The 19,862-nt window shown below is 35.9% G+C and overlaps 1 protein-coding gene across 1 annotated transcript in view; it reads right to left on the bottom strand.

Moving 5' to 3' along the window:
* The window catches only part of LOC136840878 (homeobox protein SIX3-like), an 89,967-nt gene extending 76,978 nt beyond the window's left edge, over nt 1–12,989 (bottom strand). The window contains exon 1 of the mRNA XM_067107832.1: nt 11,660–12,989. Coding sequence (XP_066963933.1) covers nt 11,660–12,368 — 709 coding nt within the window. The 5' untranslated portion in view covers nt 12,369–12,989. The remainder of the gene's footprint in view (nt 1–11,659) is intronic.
* Between the last annotated feature and the right edge of the window lie 6,873 nt (nt 12,990–19,862).

Below are 19,862 nucleotides of genomic sequence, written 5' to 3'. Positions count from 1 at the left end.
GAAGCATTAAAAATACCATGTAGAATAATACGAGTAATTAAAATGGGAGGAAAATTACAATAATAAGGACAATATTATCGCTTGTTATTAATAATTTAACGTAATTTAAAACAGTCTAATAATAATAACATAATAATAATAATAATAATAATAATAATAATAATTTGAAGCCGACTTTGAAGCAGTTAGTTGAAAACTTTCATTTTAAGCAGTTAGTTGAAATATTAGTATTAATATTCATATTAATAATAATAATAATATTAATATTAATATAATAATAATAATACATAACAAATTATTATTATTACATTATTATTATTATTATTATTATTATTATTATTATTATTATTTTCATTCCGAAGCAGAGTGGCTCTAGGTTCGCAAAATGAACCGAAATGAAAAACATAGCATTCATTTTACGGGCCTGTTTTAATAGCACGCGGTAGACACATTGCCACCTGCTGCTAAAAGCTAGAGCAGAAATAAAATTGAAAGTGAAAAACATAAAAAAAAAAAAAAATAGCATTCACTATTAGCGGAGGATACATTTGTGAAATTCAGCGTTAAGATCCCGCACAATTTATTGCGCAGCTTTCCAGCGGCTTAGTTTTACTTATTTTCTTTTGAATGCAGTTTCTAATCCCTGGCATGTTTCTGCTTCTCTGCTACTTAGTGTTACTGCTGTTACTACTGCTGCTGCTTTTACTACTGTCTGTCTACTTGTCTATACTGCTCACTATATATATCTATATTACATTTTCTGCTACTTTCTATTTATTCATCTATCTATCTATTTATCTATCTGTCTATCTATCCATCTACCTATTCCAACCAAACTGCCAAAAGCCAAATGTTCTAATTTTCACTTATTACTCTTATTAACTTCATTTACCTTTCAATCTGCAATTTTGTTTTATTCGCATTATTATTATTATTATTATTATTATTATTATTATTATTATTATTATTATTTATTATTAATAAAAATGCAATAAAATTATTATTATTATTATTATTATTATTATTATACACATATTATTATTATTATTATTATTATTATTATTTAGAATAGCATAAAAGAAAATATGAAAATAGAAAAAATACTTACCCTAAGAATTCCCGAATAAATACGATACCAAAAACATTATGGCAAGGATAATAAATCCTAAAGGTAGGATAAATGACAAACATTAACCAATTACGCTAATCAGTCAGCAGGTTAATAAAGGAGAAAGCACTTCACTGCATAACGCTCCGTAAAACGTAAAATAGTTTACAGCCTTCCCACAGGTGAAGAAATCCCTTCCTTCTAACACAGACACACACATATATGTACTGTATATAATGTATAACTGAATCACGACTATACGAATGTGATGAATGTATAAATAAAGGTAATAGACACGAAGGGAAAAAAGAAACAATTAGTGGTTGCTGGGCCTTTCGACTTACTGTCCTTTACTTAGCAGACTGAGTCGAAAGGCCTAGCAACTACTTCGTGTTTCACTTTTCTCTTCTTATTATTGTATATATTTACATGTATATATATATATATAATATATATATAGTATATATATATATATATATATATATATATATATATATATATATATATATATATATATATATATATATATATATATATATATATATATATATATATATATATATATATATATATGTATACATATATATATTTATGACTTTTTCATATATATCTTAGAGTTAGTTCATAATAATGCTCGGAGAGAAAGCATAGAGGAATGAGAAATAGATGGAAATTCCTGTGGCGGAACATGTATGACAAATTTTAACGGCAAACATAAGAATCTGATGATATAGTTGATTTTAGAGTATTGCTTTATAAATACATAGATCAGGAAAAGTTGAAAGTGTAATTGATTGATTTCTGCTCCAATGAAGTGACAGTCAGTTTTATTGTTGGCTCTACAATAAAACAACCTAAATAATCTTAAAATCTGAGTTTTATATGTAAATTTGGCACAATATACTTGTGTCATAGTAAGCAGTTTATACTCATTCCAGGTCTAGATTTGTCACATGTTCTTGTGCATTTATGATTAAATCTTGAAATAACTCTCTACAATGTTATAAGAAAATCTGTTCTGCTTCTGAGTCCAAATTTTGCTCTAAATCACTAATATTTACCATATTCTTACATACTGTATGTACTAACTTACGAGTAGATTTCTTTAACAATATCGTGTGTAGGCCGTTTTACAACTATTCAACGAAAACGCAACTAAAGACTATAAAAACTTTCGTGGACAAAAAAAAAAAAAAAAAAGAAGGCCACCAAAAATAGTTCTATCTTTCGGTGGTCTCGGTGTAATGCTGTATGAGCCGCGTCCCATGAAACTTGAACCACGGCCCGGTGGTGGCCTATCCTATATAGTTGTCAGAAGCACGATTATGGCTAACTTCAACCTTAAATAAAATAAAAGCTACTGAGGCTAGAGGGCTGGAATTTGGTATGTTTGATGATTGGAGGGTGGATGATCAACATACCAATTTGCAGCCCTCTAGCTTCAGTAGTTTTTAAGGTCTGAGGGTGGACAGAAAAAGTGCTGACGGATAGACAAAGCCGTCACAATAGTTTTATTTTACAGAAAACTAAAGAAGTATAAAAATGTACGAGCATGAAGCGTTACCAAATATCACAGGAACCTACGAATGAATTACTAACTTGCGCAAGATACAGATAAATCATTGGCAGGGGTCTAGATAATAAAGACTTATCCAGCATCCAACCCAAAACAAAACTAATATCAAGAATAACCTTACAAGAACCCCCAAAGACGCCGTAAGAGTACAAAGCCCAGAGTACAAAGTACAAAATAAGACCAGCAAAACTACAAAGGGAAGAATCTGAAACACTGATTAATTACGGAGGGAACATACGACGCAAACTGAAAGACTTTGAGTCCAGCAAACGTAAGAGTAATGGAGCAATAAGTCCTTGTAAAAGATGGTTTCATAAAAACATGCATCTTGAATGAACGACAGCCAGGGACGCTCAGAACAAGGCAAACAAGACCATAAAGAACAGGGGGCAGTTATCATTAAGCTCTCAAGAGTCCATTGCAATACACCATCTGGCCCAAAGCACTTGTTCGTTTTGGTCCCCGGGCTGCGAAAGTAACGGGCTGGAGAGGAAAGAAGAAGGTTTTCAGATGTCTTAAAATGATGCGTTAATGATCCTGTGCAAAAATATAGTAAGCTGTCTAAATGCAATCATATATATATAAGTAAATAAATAAATACATATTTATATATATATATATATATATATATATATATATATATATATATATATATATATATATATATGTGTGTGTGTGTGTGTGTGTGTGTGTGTAAATATATATATATATATATATATATATATATATATATATATATATATATATATATATATATATATATATATATATGTATATACGTATGTGTGTGTGTTTGCGTACAAAACTCATGCGTACTTATGAAAACATGTACTCATATTTACAAGAGTAAATACACTCGCACGACCTCCTGGAATATTTCGACATCCACCCCCCCCTCCCCCTTTTTTTTTTATCTTTTCAAGCGACGGCGGTTCAAAAGCACGAACACGAGAAGCAACATCAGGTGGAAAGCAAAATTCGAGTTGATTCGTCCCGTAACACCCTCTATGAGACTTACTCTCACACCTGGTGTGTGCCACTGAATTGCAACAGCACCGTGACTCGATAATTGCATAAAGAGTAAGCCAACCCACAAAACACCTAAATTGAAAATAATCCCAATTATACCAATATTAATCCAGCTCAGTCAGTCCCCCAAATTGGCGAATGGGAAACGAGAGGAGGAGGGAGGGAGGGAGGAAGGGAGGGAGAAGGGTAAAAAAAAGGGGGGGTGGTAGGGTCGGACCCCTTCCTGATGTCAGAAGGTCCCCTCCACTTTCCTTACCCATGAAATACCCCTTTTTCTCTCCTCGGTGCCCCCAACACTTTCCCCCCGAGAGATATTCCTGCATATCCTCCACTCATCCGAATCCTTCGATTTCCCCCCGTTTTATTCCCTCTTCCTCTCCCCTCTTTGCCTCATCTTTCCCCTTCTATCTCCCCTCTTCGCCGACTATCCTTCTTCCCATCACCGACAGCCAGCCGCAGGACGACTGGCCGCCAGCCGGCTGTAAATCCCCTTGTTACTCTCAGTCTCTCCCCTACCCTTCCCCACCTGAGCCCCCTAAGGGGAAGACCCCCGCCGTCGCCCTGACATCCCATTGGCAACACTGCTTACAGAAAGACTAGGGGGGGGAAATCCGCAGAACCCGATTGTCACTCGCTGAGGATTACCTGGCTATGACAACACTGACGGATTACGGAGAGGGAGAGATTGCTCTCTCTCTCTCTCTCTCTCTCTCTCTCAAGTGAGGAGAATATGCGAGGAACATGGAGGTACGAGAAGAGGAGAGGAGATAAAGGAACGAAGGAAGAGAATACGTTGCATAAGTCAAGTTCTCGAATTGGCTGAAAAATGGCCATCAAAAAATGTCATAAAACTAAGTGAGGAAATGAGAAATGAATAGAAAAGACCAATTACAATTGTGATGATAAAAATAATGGAATTCTGAGAGTAAATTAAGAAATAAGATGCTACTGTAAGTGAAAAAAACGAGATCTTGTGACTGAAGACATTTGCTTTGAAGGAAATGTTTGAATGAAAAAAGTATATCTGAGTACACAATTTAATCATTATGAAACCTAGATTAAAAAAAATATTAAACTTAAAAATGGGCAGTTAATAAGAATGGTAAATAAATGTTAAAATGGGGAATGACCGTCAGTTACTATAGAAGGAGATATAGAAGCGATTGGAAATAAAAAGATAGAGGAAAAGACCAGAACTCTATATAGATAGATAGGTAGATAGATAGATAGATAATTTCAGCGAAAGAAATTTGGAAGAAGTGTAAAATATTCCATGGAATATACAGAGAGAGGGGAAAAGGAGAAAAACAAAGAGATTAACCTCTAGACAAAAATGAAGGAGTAAAAAGTAACTGTAAAAACACAAACAAATAAAAAAATCAAGGATAGTAGGAAGAGGGAAAACTTTTATAGGTACAATCTGCAATAAAAATGAGAGTCCAAAAATGGAAGAGGAAAAAATTTCTTCGTTTGGAGAGAGAGAGAGAGAGAGAGAGAGAGAGAGAGAGAGAGAGAGAGAGAGGTTAAATGAACGTAACTGAAATACTAAAGAGAAATAATGGGAAAAGAACAGAAACATTCATTAAAATATACAGAATGCAACAACACACAGATTGGTAATTTTTAATATGCGGGAAAAAAATCGAGACCTTTTTCTTGTAGAGAGAGAGAGAGAGAGAAAAAAAAACAGACAATTTTTCAGACAGACAGACAGACAGACAGACAGACAGAGAGACAGACAGACAGACAGACAGAGGGAAGAAAAAAATCGAAACCTTTTTTTCTAGAGATAGAGAGAGAGAGAGAGAGAGAGAGAGAGAGAGAGAAGAGAGAGAGAGAGAGAGAGAGAAGAGAGAGAGAAAACATATTAATTACAATTGACAAAAGAATTTTTAGACTTAACTATGCCTTTGATAATATCAGGCTTAAATTTTTACTTTTGTGATATAAAAAACTTAGGCACACTAAACAAAAGGCTTCCTTATGGGGCATAAACTCTGAAAAAACTAAAAAAAAAAAAAAACACGAAGAAACAGCCATGACAGAACACCATATTAAATGGAACTTTAGAACACGACATTTTCAACGCTTGATTATTCTTTTCATAAAACAAAAATTAATCAATAACTGAATGAAATTTGATAGAAACTGAGAAAGGAGAAGAGTTGATAATGAAAAAAAGAAACGGATGGGAGAAGAGTGGAACGAATATGCAGTAAGGCTGAGGAGAAGAGGACAGACACACACACAGAAGAGAGAGAGAGAGAGAGAGAGAGAGAGAGAGAGAGAGAGAGAGAGAGAGAGAGAGAATATAGATTAATTGAATAACGGGGAAAGGCGACATCGAGAATTGGATCCAAAGACGATGGGATTAGGAAAGGATCACTCAATTTCCCTGTGATACTCGTCACATTTTTTTTTTTTGCTTTTTCTTTTTCGCTAAGCGTCGAGTGAAACATTTGGGAAAAGGGACGCCAAAGTAATTGAAATATGCCCAAGGTATAATAGATATGTACACCCAAGAAAAGGGAAAAATAACTGAACAATAAAAGTTATTAGTTTTCATATATGTATACACACACGTATGCATATATATATATATATATATATATATATATATATATATATATATATATATATATATAATGTATACATGAAATGACGGAGCTGTGTTTGAAAAGGGGTGGTGATGATGCGCTGCTGATGAGACTTGGGTGTAGATATATGAAGAGCTGATGTGTTCAGGGTCCCTCCTGGAAACATAGTTAAAAGGATGAAAGTGGTATTGATTTGGCTTTCATGCAGTCCAGGCCTTTACTAAGGGATAACTATAGTACAGATTACACAAACACCCAGTCACCCAACACCACACATGCATGCACACACACACACACACACACACACACACACACACACAATATATATATATATATATATACATGATATATATAGTATATGTATATATATGTATGTAATATACATATACACACACGTATGTACACACATATATATACATATATATATATATACATATGTATATATATGTATATACATTTATATGTATGTATATATATATATATATATATATATATATATATATATATATATATATATATATATATATATATATATGTATATATATATATATGCATGTATGTGTGCACACACTGACGCTATAAAAATTACTATTTAACGTCGATGAAAACAAAATACGTTGGCTTCTTTTTAATCAGAATCACTTCTGAACAAATGATCAATGACCTTTTCCGCATATAATCGTCAGTTCTTGACAAGAAATATTAACATTCATTTGTCAAGACAATGGAATGAGATTGTTGAGATAGTCTGGGGTATATATGTAGCATTTTACTTGCTCTAATAATAATAATAATAATAATAATAATAATAATAATAATAATAATAATAATAATAATAATAATAATAATAATTCGGATGTTACTTCTGGCATCAGTGCTACGAGTTTTGGTTTTATTAATATTAATGGTAATAAAAGACTTGTTTAAAAATTGATCCCTAAAATACATTATATTAATCAACAGTACATTATACATATTCGTCAGCAAATAAACGTCATATAACGATATTATTTTTAAAACCAATATTCCTTGCAGTATCGAGTAAATTGCCTAAAACTTCAGCTTCGTTTCATATGCATGAACAGAGCGTCTTTTACTTATATATCATCAAATTAGTAAGTGCATTACGAATTTCGAAATATATTAAAAAAGAATTCCTTGAACTTGACATTCGAAGAGATGTTGCTTTTATTTCCATTTGCTTATTTTTCTAAAAAAAAAATTTTTCTAAATATCTTTTACATCCCCATAAAGCTACAAGCCTTTTGAGGGATCGAAGGCATTGCTTCAAAAATCTCCTAAGTTCTTTATTTCCGGCCCAGCTCTGAAGACCATTTATTTTCAAATGAATTCAAATCCTCTCCGGACTTTGTCCCAGTTTCATCAGCCAACTAATGTTTCGATAGGGAATGTAACGCAGTCAAAAAGGATGATAAAATAATTGATAGTTTGAAAGCAACACGAAAAAATTTTCGGGACATTTTTACCTGTTAGATTTATTTTTATGCATTTTTTTTTAAATAAGTCATCAAATTTTTTTACGTTATTAGATTATTTTTTTTCGCGTTTTTAATACATCAACGCATTTCCTATACTGCACAAGTTTAACCGTTGTATATTGGAAAATATATTGGTCAGAATATATCCGAGAGGGCTAGTAATCCTTCATATTATTATTATTATTATTATTATTATTATTATTATTATTATTATTATTATTATTATGGAAGATATATTAACATGAAAGCGAGAGACGAATTATACATTACTTGCAACATAATTGTATGGTATCCGCCGTATTTTGTAATATATTACAATGGTGTAATTATACTTTTTTAATAACGGCCCAAAATCCTTATAGGCGTCCACTGTACAGAGCATCCATTTTGCTTAAAAATTTAAAATGAAAAATACGAAAATAGAAATAATAAATAAATAAATAAATAAAGAACTAACAAAAAACAATGAAGAACCTTAGCAATATCTTCATAGCTTAGACGGCATCCAGGAAATTAAAGTTTGAACCTAAGCTCTCTCTCTCTCTCTCTCTCTCTCTCCTCACCGCCTTGTGTCATTTTGAGCGAGAAAAGATTTTTGGAGGTATTATAAAGGCCAGCTGTTTATTTACCCTTTATTTTTATTTTCGAAAGGGAGGGTATAGTATAAATGGTTTATTTATGAATTTTAAGGTGTTTATGCTGGGTTAATATTGGCCTAATAAATACAAGCACACACACAAATGCAAGCAAGGATGCATAGATATGTATATGTATATATATGTGTATATACATATATATACATATATATATGTATATATATACATATATATATATATATATATATATATATATTATATATATATACATATCTATATGCATATATATATATATATATTATATATATATATATATATATATATATATATATAATATATATATATATATATATATACAATATATATGTATGTATATATATATATATATATATATATATATATGATTATTATCACTTTTGTACGTGTATATATATGTATATATATATACATATATATACATATCTATATGTATATACATACATACATATATCTATATATGCATATACATATATATATATAGATAGATAGATAGATAGATATATTATATATTATATGAAATATTATTCAACAAGAAATTTGCCTGCTAGCCGTAGCCATAGCAGATTATAATTCCGAGGAGATAATTCGCCAATAATTGAATCCAAACAAATAATCACAGGATGAGACGGGCGCGCCGAGGGACGCTGGTATCTCCGATCTATGAAATCCGACCAACTGACGTCGTCCGAATTCAAGTCTCTTGACTTAGGATTAAAAAGTTGTTCGTTTGTAAAAGCAAATAATAATAATAATAATGATAATAATAATAATAATCGTTGAATAGAGGTGAACGTGAATGTGATAGGCAAAGCTACATGAAAACAACAACAGCAACAACGACAATAATAATAATAATAATAATAATAATAATAATAATAATAATAATAATAATAATAGACTGACCTTGGCAGCAAAGAATTTCCATAGGCTAACCTTTACCTTTGAAACTGCATGCCTTCAGATTTGTTTATTATTTATTTCAAAATAGAATCTCTCTCTCTCTCTCTCTCTCTCTCTCTCTCTCTCTCTCTTATTATTTAATTGAGATAATTTTTATAGAATTTTCATACGACTGAGAGCTCAAAGAATCACTATAATGCAACAGTACGCTCTTGTAGCAAAATTATATTCATAAGTTTTTAAGATGGTTAAAAGGTATAACTGTTATAACTGATACCACTACAACTGCTGCTGATATATGAATATTTCCTCGGTGTTATTAAAATGTTTTTTACTGTGATAGTCGCATTATTTTGCTATTATTACATTCATTAAAAAAACGAAAATCCTCAATACAGACATATCCGCTACAAAATTAGATATCCGTAATGCAGACATTTCCTTACAAATGTTTTTGAATTACATCCTACGCATCCTAAAGAACACGGTATTATTCACCATACAGATTTAATTGACTAACATAAATATTCTTTCCGGTATTTGAGAAAAATACATCATGAGCAAGAATTTATTGAAATTTATTTACTCAGTTTCCCCAAGTCTATACAAAACCCAGCAACCTCATTGTAACCATCGATACCTCTATATTGCTCAAGTATTTAAACGGAGTCCGTTGGAATCGGCAACCCGATATCATTATCCAGCCCAGGCCCGACGGATAATAAATAAAAGAAATTAAACAAACCATCGATACCTCTATATTGGTCAAGTATTTCAACGGAGTCCGTTGGAATCGGCAACCCGATATCATTATCCAGCCTAGGCCCGACGGATAATAAATAAAAGAAATTAAACAAATGTGGGGTGGGGGGGAACCCAACTCCAAAGGCCGTCGATTAACGCTGATCTCAATTAAGACAAAAGGATAACCTTGAGAGTATTTGCAAATTACCTCCCACTGCGATCGCAGAGTCCCACGGAGTTGTTCCTCCTCCGGCCGGGAGGAGGGGAATCTTTCGTCGCCCAAGGGCATACATAACTTTATCGACCTCGTATGGTTTTTTTTTTATTTTTTTCTTATTCCTTTGTCAAGTCGATAGATGGGATATGTGAGTCGTTTTCGTTTTTCTATTTGCTCTCGTGTTTGTGCATACACATTCATACATACATACACACATGTATATACATATATATATATATATGTATGTATGTATTATATATACATACATACATATATATATATATATAATTAAAAATATATACTTTTATATATATACATTATATATAGGCTATACATGTGTGTGTATGTATAAAATCTGAATATAGCTTTGGGTGAATATTGTAATAATTATTGTGTCTTTATTTCCATATTCTGATTTGTTTTTAAATTTTGGAATACATGTATATATATACCGTACTAAGCAATGCATCCCCACATCGGTGATAACAACATCACGGCAACAACAGCATAAATAATAATAACTTACCATTATTATGATTATCATCATCATCATCATTATTGTGTAATATATAAATGAAAGAAAGAAAATGTCATCACAGGAAAAAAGTAACATCTTTGCCACACCCGTAAAAACAAAAACAAAAAATAAGACACCAATAGGAAATACTTCATTGCTCTTCAACTTGGCAGCCGTAAAAAAAGAAGTTTGAAATACCTCGCCAATCGTGAAATAAATGTCAGTACACTGATAAGTTCAACAAATAAATAATAGCGAACAAGTCAACACCCATTGCTTCTTCTTTACCTATGTAATTGATTTGTGGCCCATATATCCTCGATAACAGTATCTACGACGTCGTCCCCTCCAGAGAATGATAGAATTATTGTCTTGCCGTAGCGCAAAATTACATTTCGCCGGATGTCAACGATTACACTGGACGCCGTAAGGTCTCCATCCTCTTTCACTCGCCGTAATTGGCATGTGCGATATTTCAAACACCCACTTAAGCCGTAGGGTGGTATTGGTAATAGAAACCGTGGGGTCAATGCCGGTGACTTGTCGTTTATTGATGGTTATTAGCCCTTGGTCCTTGATCATGCACTCTGCATAATGATCTGCTTCTTTGCTTGGATGAACGTGAAATGATTCTAATGACTGGATGAAGCCCTCCAGGAAATGTATTAGAGTACATTTTACACCATTACACGTCAAAAAAAGCCGGAGAACAAACATGCAAGAGAGAGAGAGAGAGAGAGAGATGCAGAGAGAGAGAGAGAGAGAGAGAGAGAAACGGACGGTGTGTCAGGAAGACTTCCCGCTCTGAGACCTGGGAGATGCTGGAGGCTCTTGCTATTTTCGCAGCCGCGGCCCTGTCCCGTTGCCGTCGGTTCTTGAACCAGTTGCCGACCTGTGTGGGCGTGAGACCCGTCGCCGACGCTAGTTCTCTCTTCTTGCTGGGGTTCGGGTAAGGGTCCTGCAGGTAGGACTCCCTCAGGAGCGATCTCGTCCTCTCCTTGAAGCAGTGCGTCTTCTGCTCGCCGTCCCAGATGGTCCTTGGGAAAGGGAACTTCTTCCTCACGCGGTACTTGTCGACGGGGCCGAGAGGCCTCCCTCGGAGGCGCTCGGCCTCTTGGTAGTGGGCCTCCAGCCACAGTGCCTGCATGCGTGCGTGGGACGCTTTGGAAAACCGCTGTGATTCGAGTATCGCGTAAAGCTCTCGGAAATTGCCTACGTGAAATGACACTAGGGCACGCGCCCTCAGAACGGGTTCGTGCTTGTTAAGGTCGTGGAGGTGCGGGTGGGCCACGGGCAGCGACCACAGGAAGCGACCAAGTCGTTCCATGTCACCACTTTCCTCGAGGGTCTCACAGACGGCAGCCACCTGGGAAGCGGTGAAGGACAGCGAAGGCAGAGCCATCAAAGGCGTGGGCACTACGGGACCTCCGGAACCACCTCCTACGGCGCCGGCACCCGTGGTCGAGGCCGTCAGGGCGTTCAGCGCGGAGAAGGGCCCGAGCGAACCAAAAGAACCAAGGCCACCTAGTCCACCCATGAGCGCCATGTTGGGCTGCAGCGCCCGCAGCAGATCCGCAACGGAAGACGCCAGCTTGGCGGGTTAAACAGCAGGCGAGGACTCCAGCATGACCGGTGATCGGTGCCTCTGGCGGACCTGTAGGCGGAGCCTATTAAGGGATCAGCCTCCGCAAATCCAGTTGTCCAATCGTGCCGTCGCCGCACCCTTTGACCCACCTATTTCTGATTCCCGCCCTACCATTGGCTAGCCACTATCCGTCGCCATGACAACGCTGTCAATCATCGACCGGTCTGCCAATCAGTGGCGGGCAGCGGCTGTAGTCGGTGGCGGGTCGCGTTACGCCCGTGTTGATTCGGTAACAGAGACCAGCCTCTGATAGGCAACTTAGCGCCGCCGCCCGGGCCTCGGTAATGGAATAATGGGGACGCTGCTATCGACCGGGCCTGGCGCCCCCTCCCGACACCCTGGCCCGGATACACACCAATAGCTCCTCTAAGGCCTCGCGTGGACGATCCAGACCCGGAGGGTCAAACCCCAACACCCCTTATGACACGATCAATCCGCAGTCAGTGCCACAGCTGATCGACGATAAGATACCCCACATTCACACGCCTACGTCCCCTCCCTGACACACACACACACACACATACATACAACTCTTTCTCTCTCTCTCTCTCTCTCACTCTCTCTCTCTCTCTATTTCTCTCTCTCTCACTCTCTCCCCATATCATAATTCTGATTGACCACGCCCCTGTCTAGTGTGGCGACGCCCATTTCCAACTGTCTTTCTTCATTACAAATCTATTTAAGCATTCTTCATTATCAACCATTAACTGACTAAGGCCTTAATGATAACATGTATTACAAGGACCATTTCCGTATGTCAGATTTATATGTCGTCTTGTCAAAATGTTTCAGCGAAATGACTGCATCACTTTTCCAATGGCATGAGGTGAATCATGATTATTATTGTCAATAGAAGTAAACATCTGTTCAATTTTATCCTTTATGCATCTCTTTGCAAAAGAAAAAAGTAAGGCATTTCACTGTCTGTATTTTCCTTTGCAAAATAAAAAACAGTAAAGCATTTCCAGAGTTGATATGTCGAAAAGGAAATATTGGCAAAACAAAAAAAGAAAAGGTATAAGTAAACTGACTCATAAGGAATAAGAGATGAAAAGAGATGCTTATATTTGTTGCTGTTTTTAAAGTAACTGAGAATGACGAATGAAACAGACAAATATTTCTTAAACAAACGACTTTGTGTAAACAAAATTCTTCATAGTCTCCGAAGATGCTTGTCAGGACACTTAAGAATGTTATTCTAGACTATTTCAACTTGAAATGAATAACAAGAATCACATAAGATTACTTAACGAAGCATTGAATTCATATTCAGTTGTACCCAACAGCCTTATTTTACCTCCTGCTGACCATATATGAACACAATTTTTTTAAAATCCTATTTTCATCATACAAATAGGGTTCACCAACAAAATTCATGCTTAATACATAAGAAAATCAGTTTGTATTCTAACTAAACCATCTGTAACCTCTCTCTTCAGTAATTTATGGCTGTGATGAGTGAGTCTCAACTTTTTCCTTTTCATCCCCATTCTTTTAAAATAAGAAAATATAAAATGATTTTCTCATTACCTGCTTTATTAAGCTTTATTAAGTCTTGTTCACAGCTTTCTAGAAGTCTTCATCTATAAAGACTCAATGAGTTTTGCAGAATTGAGGAAGAATACAGTTTGTAATCAACTGATCGATCCTTAGGTCTGTTGAGAGGGTGACTTTCAGAGGTCTGTCAGGTCATGAACGACTTATCTGAGTTGATTTGGAAGATACGATGAAAGTGGATACGTTATTAACCGTACTGCAAAATTCTGATATTCGTTTTTTTCGTATCACCAATTGTCACTTCCTTTTTCTGTTGAAACAAGATTAGATATGTAATAATAGCGACCAAAATTGTTTTTAAACTTCAGTAATACAAATTATACGTATCTTCAATGTACTGAAAGAATTCCCTTTGGTGAGTTTTAAGGTAAAGGGTCCATTGTAGTTTTCAAATATATTTCTCGACCAACTCTTCAATAGACATCTGCACGTAGGCCCTATTATTGGCCTCGATGTTCTATTCGTGCGTCGTATCTCTATCTTAAAAGCCACCAGATAATCCAATTTATATATATTTCTAATGGCTACCAGCTCAACAATTTTGTCAAAGGAGTAAACAGGGTAAGGTATATATACTTACGTTTGCGGCGATTCCACTGTACATCTAAGGTCATTTAGAATATTTTCCAATATTTTCCATCATAATGAAAGTAGTAGACCTTTTCAAATGTAACGAACGATTCATATGAGCAGAAAATGAGTGTACTACCAACCACTAACTATTCCTCTTGATGTCTTATTTTTAATTTTAATGCATTTTCTATGCTACATCGTCAAGATAAGAGATCGTGTATTGTTAATCACTTTCAGGACTTTATACCATTCATGATTAGGATGCAAAATTCCTACCATGCCTATAAGTTCAAAAGTATATCTTTTAAAACTTAGTTTTGGTTCTCAAGATATTTAAGTTAAAATGCATCATTTCTGCTTACAGTTTAATGTTCAGCTATAGGCTTCTTCATGCAATGTATTTCCTCTGAGTTATGTTTCCAAGTTTATCCTGTTATTACTTCAAAAAATAGATTTTAACTTAGGTTTTGTTAGGGTCGTTTACGGCCTTTTAATGTCTTGCTCTTAATGTACTACTTCTACTACTACTACTACTACTACTGCTGCTGCTGCTGCTGCTGCTGCTGCTATTACTACTACTACTACTACTGTTAGCAATAACAAAGACGAGGATTGTCATAACACATTTCACTCATCTTGATGACAATGATGATGCTGCAGTTAGTCTTGACTTGACTGCTGCTTTGAACCAAATTAATTACGACGCCCTAGATTCCAAAGGACCCGATGGATCACTCGATATCATAATTAAATTCTTAACTAACAGATCGCGGTGAGTAATTGTTTATGGGCGCCATATTGTCCACAGAAATGTAATCTGTGGTTTCACCAGGGTAGTGTTCTTGGCCATTGCTGTTTCCATTATATACAAATGATAAGTGGTTAGGCCTAGAAAACAAATGATGCTACATTATTTGCATCGATCCCCTCTTGTGATTGTTTAACCGCGGTTGAAGATTCTCATAAACTGAGATTTAGCTAAAATTTGTGCATGGTGCAAATTTTTATGTGCCCTTGAAACCCCACTTTTGAGAAGCATATCCCCTCCACCTCTTTTCCAGTTGCCCAACCAATCTGTATGTTGGGAGAGTCTTTCAAGAATTTTGAAGACCTAACTATCCCGAAGAGCGTTTTAATTCTCGTATGCTGCCGTATTTTGCATATTTTCCCCCCCTGTTTGTGTGGTTTCAGCACCACATACCTTTCCAGAAGTTTTCTTTCAGCTGTGACCAAATTATCAGTTGAATCATTGCGACTTTGGTATCTCAAAGTATTTGCAAAAGCGTTTCTACTTCGCGGGCGTAAGTGAATCTTATTTCACAGTTTTAATTGTTTTATCTCCTTTGCTTGTCCTTGTTAATTCTCTTATACGGTTTAGTCTTTACTTCTCTGTGTTTTTTCCCATACTTGGTTTCCTATTCAGTAGCAGATCTTGGGCTTGTGGTATCCTGTTTCATTTTACAACTTGGCTAATATTGATGATGATAATATCAGTAAAATCAATGATAATACTCTTATACTCTTACTTTATTCCTTACTTCTTAATATTTTATTGTAGAGTGGGATATAAAAATCATTATTATTATTATTATTATTATTATTATTATTATTATTATTATTATTATTATTATTATTATTATTATTATTATTTCAGGTGGATGGGTAAAACCAACTGGCCCTCCAACCCGACCTGCACGTATTGTCCTAAATTGTCCTAAACAGGAAAACTGTCCTTCATCCAAGACTTCCTCCTACATGAGAAGAGACTTAAAGGAAAACTACACCTATGAAATGGCTTTCTGAGAACCCGCCCCCACACACCGCACCCCCGCCCCCAAAAAAAAAAAAAAAAAAAACTTAGCTGTGTCTCGAAAGCCTCTCTCGCTGGAAAAAGTTCCCACCAAACAAATCTATTAATATTCTTATCCCCAGCAGCGTAGCGTTCGTGCATCAAAAACACATGTTAGTATCGGGTGACGAAGTGTAAAGAAGGGTGAACGGTGCACACTTTGGAAAGTACGGAAACCCTACCTCCGCCTTTCTAACCCAACTTGTTGATAGTCGATGCTTAGTTGTTATACGCGCGAGCTCGCTATACGCTGCGTTGGTACATGTGTGGGTAATCGCCTATGTAGGTAATCGTGTATGCATGTATGTAAATGTGATAGTATGTGGTAGGTATGATATGATTTACATGTGTCCATTTAGAACGATGGAAGATTAACTATCTCTCTAATGAGTACGTGTGTAGGTGATCGCATATGTAGGTAGTCGTGTATGTATGAATATGATAGTATATGGTTTACATATACCCATTTAGAAGGATGAATGACTGATTATCTCTTAAGAGTTAGATATAATACTGCGTTCTAGACTGGTACACTTGGATAGCTGAACTCATCCATTTGAGTAAACATATTGTACACAATTGCAAGTTCGTTAGATATTTAAAAACAGAATCTCTCTCTCTCTCTCTCTCTCTCTCTCTCTCTCTCTCTCTCTCTCTCTCTCTCTCTCTCTCTCTCTCTCTCAAGTGGAGATACTGTTAGATAAGATCAAGAAATGTGAAAATGAAACTATGTAAAATATCATTATTTACGGTAGTAACTGAATCCCGTGTTTATCATCCTTCTTATGGACGAATGGGTCTCTCCTTGCGTCGTGTAATCCTTCAGCGGTTCTTCAAGTTTGTATGTCAATGAAAAGTATTTAACTGTTTCCATCCAAGAACATTACGCACATGAGAAAAATCCATGGTACAATAAATGATTAAAAAATAGTATGAGAACAAAGTGGATCGGGGTCTCCGTAACACCTTGTAAGGCAGAGAGGCCATTGAACTCATGCATTAAGACTACTAGCGGCGCATTTTTCACCAAAATGGAATTGATAGGAGCTCAGTTTAAGCTCCATAAGAAACGTTGTTCTTGCTTTAAGTTCCTTTGCTGCCAATGGAAATTCTATATCACTGGGCAAGGATGCTGGCGTTTTAATCGTACCATGATGAATGATGGTTTGATCTCATTCTGCTTCATCAGACGCTGAATTCGCCTGAGGCTGAAATATAAGATGAATCACATATTGGATTTGTCAGGGACTATTATTATCATTATTAGTAGCATCGTTATTGTTAGTCAGTGAACTTCTAAACGTTTCGATTTACCCACGCTTTCTGGATGAGCTTGTCAGTACAAGCCTTGAATCCAGATGAGAAATAAGTGAAGAAACTATTTCCCTCTATAGTGGGATTCGAACTCATGAACCGTAACACGATGAAAATCACCATGCTAGCAAATGACGAGTAGCTTCTATATTATTATTATTATTATTATTATTATTATTATTATTATTATTGCTAAGAAATTCACAGTCTCGTTATCTCCTCGGCCGCCGCCCCCGTTTTTAAAGGCTATTCATAAGAAAGCTAACCTCTCATTTTAAGTGCCAACGTTGACACTGATGAGGAACACCATTCAGGTATTCGAAAGTCTTTGTTTATTTTACATAGTAATATAATTACTATATAATTGTGGATTTTTATTACACATATTATTATTATTATTATTATTATTATTATTATTATTATTATTATTATTATTATTATTATTATTATTATTATTATTATTACTGAAAAGTACTTTGGCCATCTCAATAAGTCAGATTTGCAGATCCTCAAAAGACTGACCAAAAAATGTATTCTTGAATAAGTTGCTCATCGGATCGAGCCCGAGTTAAGTAAGCCGGTCACCCACGTGGGAAGACACCAAAGGCAGCCGATGAAAAGTAAAAGACGGAAAGCAAAGCAGCTAAGTGCTCATGGGACGTTGCAAAGAACCTTCCGTAATGCCAACGGTGCCCAGCGCTGGGCACATGGCATGCGGGAATCTGCTCTGCTGTACCTTGAGAGGACCAGAAAGTAATAGGAAAATGCGAGATGAAATCGTTTCTTGTGAACAGACAGAATTATAGCGAATAATTTGGGTGTTTAACGACTGTTGTGACAGACAGGTACGAAACAGACGAAAGAGTAGGAGAGATATTGAAGTAGAGTACATTAAAAAAGCTGGATAAATAATGGAGATTTTGAAATATTAAAGTAGAACAGTTGAAATTTACCATGTTTTCGAATTATAGGCATTGTATCCTAACATTATGATGAGGAATTGTTAGCGGTAATTTTACAGATTTTGCTTAATAAATTACATTCCCAAAACAATGGCAGTAAGGAGGAGAAAGGAAGGAAATACAAAACACGAGAAAGACCAAAAATGTAATTGGAATGGAATGGAATATAGAGTGTAGGCCAAAGACAAAGCACTGGTACCTACGAGGTCATTCAGCGCTGAAATGGAAACTGAGAGTAGGTAGGTTTGAAAGGTGTAACAGGAGGAAAACCACTCAGTTGCACTATGAAATAATTGATAGGAGAGGGTAGATAGTAAGATGGAAGAAAGATAATATGAATGGAGGTACAGCAAAAGGAATGAAAGAGGTTGCAGCTAGCGGCCGAAGGGACGATGCAATGTACCTTTAGTAATACCTACGGTGCACCCCGTGAGGTGCATTGACGGCACTAACACCCCACGAGGGAAAAAATGTAGTTAGATGAATGATTAATTAATTCGGCCTCTTAAGGGTAACTCGCTGACCACGCAAACCTAACGTATTCCATCCTCCCTCCTCCTTATCAAGTTCTGTCGGATTTTCAAAACCTTTCCCGGTGAAGATTTTAGTTCCGAGACGGGCGTATTCCCTTATCCAGTGGGGATTTTACTCCCGATGTGTAGGGCACTGATTTTTAGACAGGTGAGATCTCATTTCCTGGGCAAACATCTGTTTTGAATCAACTGGGACTTCGCTTCCAAAGTGGGTCATTGTCTTCATCCAGTGGAAACCTTAGTCAGGGGAGAGCACCTGCATTTGCCCAGTGGAGATTCCTGTCTCGAGGTGGGGCATTGGCTTGATCGGGTGGAAAGTTTACTTTCTAGGTGGGATACTGATGTGTACTGTTTCACACTCCATTCCCAAAGTGGGTATTCAGATTTATCCAGTGTAGACTCAAGTCCTGAGGCACAGGTATCGGCTTTTATCCAGTGCAGTGGTAGAGTTTGGAGATCTAACTTACCTTGTTAAAAGAATTATGCTTTTTCTGGGGTATAGACTGCATGGCTATTTGACCTGTGATTTAATCTCAGTAAGGTAGTTTCTAAATTGAGTGGTGCATAAGAAGACAAATCTAGTGAATATTTTCACCCGTAGAAAAAT

This window comes from Macrobrachium rosenbergii, chromosome 8, assembly GCF_040412425.1.
Source record: "Macrobrachium rosenbergii isolate ZJJX-2024 chromosome 8, ASM4041242v1, whole genome shotgun sequence".
Classification (NCBI taxonomy): domain Eukaryota; kingdom Metazoa; phylum Arthropoda; class Malacostraca; order Decapoda; family Palaemonidae; genus Macrobrachium; species Macrobrachium rosenbergii.
The sequence above is the reverse complement of the archived record's forward strand: the minus strand, read 5'-3'. Positions and strand labels throughout refer to the sequence as shown.